The sequence below is a fragment of the Neltuma alba genome, unplaced genomic scaffold (assembly GCF_004799145.2).
Source record: "Neltuma alba isolate B1F8T4 unplaced genomic scaffold, ASM479914v2 tig00006675_pilon, whole genome shotgun sequence".
In the NCBI taxonomy this organism is placed as follows: domain Eukaryota; kingdom Viridiplantae; phylum Streptophyta; class Magnoliopsida; order Fabales; family Fabaceae; genus Neltuma; species Neltuma alba.
Window position 1 is genome coordinate 128,860 of NW_021634540.1, and position 5,487 is coordinate 134,346.

The 5,487-nt window shown below is 35.0% G+C and overlaps 1 protein-coding gene across 1 annotated transcript; it reads left to right on the forward strand.

Annotated features, from left to right (window-relative positions):
- The first annotated feature begins 1,910 nt into the window (after positions 1-1,910).
- On the forward strand, positions 1,911-4,768 carry LOC114750895 (L-type lectin-domain containing receptor kinase VII.1). The gene is made up of 2 exons (XM_028939534.1): positions 1,911-3,582; positions 4,116-4,768. Exons 1-2 carry the CDS (start codon positions 1,911-1,913, stop codon positions 4,535-4,537), a joined length of 2,094 nt encoding a protein of 697 aa, XP_028795367.1. The 3' UTR covers positions 4,538-4,768.
- The last annotated feature ends 719 nt before the right edge of the window (positions 4,769-5,487 follow it).

The following is a 5,487-nucleotide window of genomic DNA, read 5'->3' on the forward strand; positions in this document are numbered from 1 at the left end:
TTGCTTTTTAAGAAAAATTAATTATTTGGTTATTATGATTTTGCCTCAATTGTATCTTGATATCTAAATTTTAATTTGGTACAACTTATTTACTATACTTTTGACACAGTTAAAACCCTGTCATTAAATTTTGACTTGGTATATCTTGGTACCTGCAGTTTAACCATTTAAAATATTAGTTGCTAAATTTAAAAAAAAAAAACTTTAGTCTTTATAACTTTATTTTTTAAAATGGGAGAACTAACATTAACTACTTAAAACTATAGGTATTGAATTATACCAAGTCAAAATTATATGGACTAAAAGCCACATTGGCTTAAAATTTAATGATCGAGTTGCAGGCGAATTAAAGTTACAGAGACCAAATGATTATTTTTTTTTTTATCTATTTGAAAAATAAGTGAAAAAAATACTGAAAACTTTTAAAAGGGTCTAAAGCCCATGAAGTGACTCTAAAAAGATATTTAAATTAAATTTTTAAAAATAATTTGACGAAATCTAAGATAAATTTAAAAGGCATTCTTTTTTTATTTATGTGAGAGATTTTTTTTAATTCTTCATAAAGAGGAAGGGGTATCCAAACTCCCCCTAAGCCTACGAATGTGAGGGCCGATTGGCAATGTAATGGTCACTTTAGGATAAACAGGCTTCTGAGATCCAACTCTTTTAAGCTCAAGCCCATGAGTGGTTTGACCTAACCCTTCCACCCGGCTATTCATCTGCTTCGCTAGGGCTTCTCCATTATCCTTTACAGAATTTGCCCTCACTACTATTAACAAAATTAAGAAAAAGAAAAACTTGTTGGGATCGTAAATCCTTTACGTTCGAAGCTTTAAAAAAAATTACCAAAAAAGGACTTGTTGGATCATAAATTACGTAATAATTACAGATAATTTGAATTTGGGTTAAATATTTTTTTTTTTGGTAATCTAAAGCAACAGGGCCTTTGGCCCCCGCGATTCTCCCCGGTATCCTGCATTTTTTCTGGGCCCTGAATATTTGAAAAAAGAGAAACATACGGATGGAGACATGGAGCAGCGATCACAGACACGTCGCCACACATCATGCTGAGTTGTCATTTCCAATAATATTAGCAGTTAATAGCTCTATGAGAATTTGAGAACCCCTTGCCGTGTTGAATTGTACAATCCTTCATTTCTTGAATGTTAGTTAAGCATGTTTAGGGAAATTGATCCTTTTAGACCAAGTAAGAAAGACAATTTGTTGACAAAACAAAATTAGAATACCCCTCCAGTCCTAAATATAAGACCCTTATAGGATTAGAATCGGATGAGTATTAATTATGGACTGATTTTTACTAACATTTCGAGAAAAAAATTTACTCAACTGAAAATAACTTCTTAATTAACTTAGACTCGTATATAATTAGAATTAGATAAGTACTCCTTGCTATTTATAGAAGATTTTTTTTTTAGTCTACAATATAAATTTCATAGAGTATTTTGTAAAGCTTTGGTCTTTTAACTTGTTTTGCCGTCAGTTTTGACCTTCGAGCTCTTTTCACGCCCTTTTTGTCCTTTCCAGCACTAGCCTTAAAAAATGTCAATAATTTCATTTTCACACACAAAGGCGGAAAAGCCCAGACCCTGCTTAGCTCAGCCCTTTGTACATAAATACCCCACTGAATTAAAGTCTAACGCAAAATATCTGTATTTAAATATTTAAATTATTACGCAGTTGAAAATGTTTACTTGCAAATTTCCCATGTTTGAGTTTGACTAATCCAAATTCTTCCTTCATCGCCGTACCTTTGTACTTTCTAAAACCTCATTTTCATCACTTTGCTCTTCCATTCCTTTTCCTTTCGATCCCATTCCCATGAGGAATCCCTCTTCTTCTCCTCCTCCTCCTCCTCCTCCTTCTTCTCCTTCTTCTTCTCCATCCTCACAATGATCAAACTCAAACGTCGTCCACTCTGTTTCTTCCCTCTTCTTCTTCTTATTCTGATCTTCTCCTTCTCTGATTCATCTCTCGCCGTCGATTTCATCTTCAACGGCTTTAACTCCTCCGGCGTCTTGCTCTACGGCAACGCCACCTTTGATTCGGGAATCTTATCTCTCACTCATGATCAAGCTTTCTCTATTGGTCGTGCTCTTTACTCTCAGAAGATTCCCACCAAAGTCCCAAATTCTTCATATGTCAACCCTTTCTCTACTTCCTTCATTTTCGCCATGGCACCTTATAAGAATGTTCTTCCTGGCCATGGCCTTGTGTTCATCTTCACGCCTGTTCGAGGAATCCAAGGTACAAGCTCTGCTCAAAACTTAGGTTTCTTGAACTTCACCAACAATGGCGATTCCGGCAACCATGTGTTCGGTGTTGAGTTCGATGTGTTCAGGAATCAAGAGTTCGATGACATAAACGACAATCACGTTGGGATCGATGTGAACTCTCTCAAATCTGTTGTGGCAAACGATGCCGGGTACTGGCCGGACGACGGCAAGTCGTTCGAAGAATTGACGCTGAACGACGGTGAGAATTACCAGGTTTGGATTGATTATGAAGATTCTTTGATTAACGTAACTATGGCCCGAGTAGGATCAAAACGACCGCGCAGGCCATTGTTGAATGTGTCGTTGAACTTATCTGAAGTTTTTGAAGATGAAATGTATGTGGGATTTACAAGTGCGACAGGACAATTAGTTCAAAGTCACAAAATTCTGGCTTGGAGCTTTAGTAATTCGAATTTTTCACTAAGCGAAGCATTAATCACTTCTGGGTTACCTTCTTTTGTTCTTCCAGAAGATTCAATCGTCAAATCCAGAGGATTTATTGCAGGATTGACCATTGGGATTTTCTTGATACTCTGTTTCATCGTTCTGGTGACTCTGTTTTTAATACAGAGAAAACGAAGGAAAGCGAGGGAAAGAGAAGCAATGGAGGATTGGGAATTAGAGTACTGGCCACACAGAATAACCTACGAAGAAATCGAATCAGCAACAAAAGGATTCTCCGAGGAAAACGTGATCGGAATCGGAGGAAACGGCAAGGTATACAAAGGAATCCTGGGAGGATCAGAAATCGCAGTGAAACGAATATCCCCCGAAAACAATGGAATGAGAGAATTCCTAGCAGAAGTCTCCAGTCTGGGAAGACTCAAACACAGAAACCTCGTAAGATTACGAGGATGGTGCAAGAAAGACACAGGAAATTTCTTACTAATCTACGACTACATGGAAAATGGGAGTCTAGAAAAATGGGTATTTCAAAACGAAGACGACGACAAGATCCTAAACTGTGAGCAGAGGATAAGGATTCTGAAGGATGTGGCTAGTGGGGTCATGTACTTGCATGAAGGGTGGGAAGTGAAAGTAGTACACAGAGATATTAAAGCCAGCAACGTACTGTTAGATAAGGGGCTTAGCGGAAGGTTGGGAGATTTTGGGTTAGCTTTGATGCACAAAAATGATGAAGTGGCTAGGACCACCAAAGTGGTTGGGACGGTGGGCTACATGGCCCCTGAAACGATGAAGACTGGAAAAGCATCAACTCAGAGTGATGTTTACATGTTTGGAATCTTGGTTTTGGAAGTCATGTGTGGAAGGAGACCTATTGAGGAAGGTAATGTCGGATCTCTTTTACATATAAAAGATAGACTCAATTATTTAGTTGTGGAATTTGGATAATATAAGGAAATTAAAATCATATTAGAAAAATTAATCACAATACTTATAGTTTACTTCAATTTTGAATCAATTAGTTTTTGGAGCTTATTTTGTTTGAATTTGTTCCTTATTATTTTATCCAATAATTTCAATTTTAAAGATTTTATGAAATTGCATTTATCAAAATAGGTCCTATAGTTTTATGTAATTGATTTAAAAAAATTATAGAGGCCTAATTAAAAATTAGGTAAAATAATTAGAACATGATAGGAAAAATAAAAAAAGAAGAAGATGGATTTAATTAGAATCAGGTGAAACTATAAAGACTTGATAAAAATAAAAACTATAGAAACTTGATTAATAATCAGTTAAAGTTAAAAGAACCTACAGATTAATTTTTTTTCCTTTTTTTAATGTGAATGTGAATTTGGTATGCACATTAATTAGTATTTCAAACTCAGAGTATCTATTTTTTTAAATTTGTTTCAGGAAAACCATCCTTGGTGGAGTGGGTGTGGCAACTCAAAGCACAAGGACAACTGATAAGAGCAATGGATGAGAGAATGAGGGCAAAAGGAGAAATGAATGAACAACAAGTAGAAACACTTCTTAACTTGGGATTATTGTGTGCTTATCCTGACCCAAAAGCCAGGCCAACAATGAGACAAGCACTGAAGGTTTTGGAGGGAAAGAATATTACTACTACTACTAATAATAATAGTGAAGATGGTAGAGAGCATGATGAAAGTGAAGATATGGATACCTATTTGCTTAAAACCATTACATCCCCAAAGGACTTATGGTCTGAGTATTCTCTTTACTTAAACTTCTCATCTCACCCAACATTTGAAGATGTTAGACACACTACTACTTCTTCTTCTTCATCTAACACTATTCTTGAGGGCAGGTAATGTAGAGAATGAATCACTTGAAGTTAAAATTGGTTGAGTTGAATGTAAAGTTTCAACAATGAGGATCTTAGCTTCAAAAGATTTGAATAGAGATGTACAAGTTTTGTGTCAATATAGGTGAGTGTAACCTCTATATTTCTCTCTCTTTTGCTTCGGTTATTGTCACTATATGATGCTGTATAGTGTTGATTAAATTCATTTTTGAAATCATGGATGATTGGCTTTGTGAAAGAGAGTACTTTGTACACTATAAATTTGACAAAATCTTTAGACAAAATAACTATTGAAATATAATGTAGATATATGATGAGTGATACGTACCTTTGGAAAACATCATGAATAGCTTCCCAATTTGTCACAACACTCACACATACATGCATCCTCTTGTCCTCAATATTAAAGCCAATCGATGAGTTTATTTTGTTTATTCAAATTATTCATATTAACTGCAAATATCAAAGACGGTTTAGTTTTAATTTACATGACTAACATAGTGATTTAGAGAAATCAAATAACTAATTTAATCAATTAATTACCTCGATCAGTTCCTATAAATTAATTTTTTAGTTTTTATAGTTAAGATTTCAAAGAGATTGGATTTGAACACTGATGTAGGCGAAACTTGGTGTTGCTTTAATAATTGAAGGAAGCATAATAGAGGAATAAGACTATTAAATCAAAAAATGCCATCATAGCCAAACTTTTGAAGGTAACGTAAGGAAGCAAAATCATTTGTTAATTGAGTTGATGATTATGCGAGTGATATTATATAATTGCAAGTGGGTGGAAAGTGTGGCTGAGTGCCTAATTAATACGGAGAGATAGTCGACCAACGCGCACGCTGACCTTTCTCCGGACCCCACAAATAATTTTTTCCTAAGAAATAATATTAATTAAACAAACAAACTCTTTTTTCATGCCAATAATTAAACAAACAAACTTTTGGTATG

Bases quoted from the DNA above. Each gene is read 5' to 3' on its own strand.
- LOC114750895 (XM_028939534.1), top strand. From the start codon at position 1,911: ATGATCAAACTCAAACGTCGTCCACTCTGTTTCTTCCCTCTTCTTCTT. The intron at 3,583-4,115 runs GTAATGTCGGAT...AATTTGTTTCAG, and splicing joins AAGGAGACCTATTGAGGAAG to GAAAACCATCCTTGGTGGAG.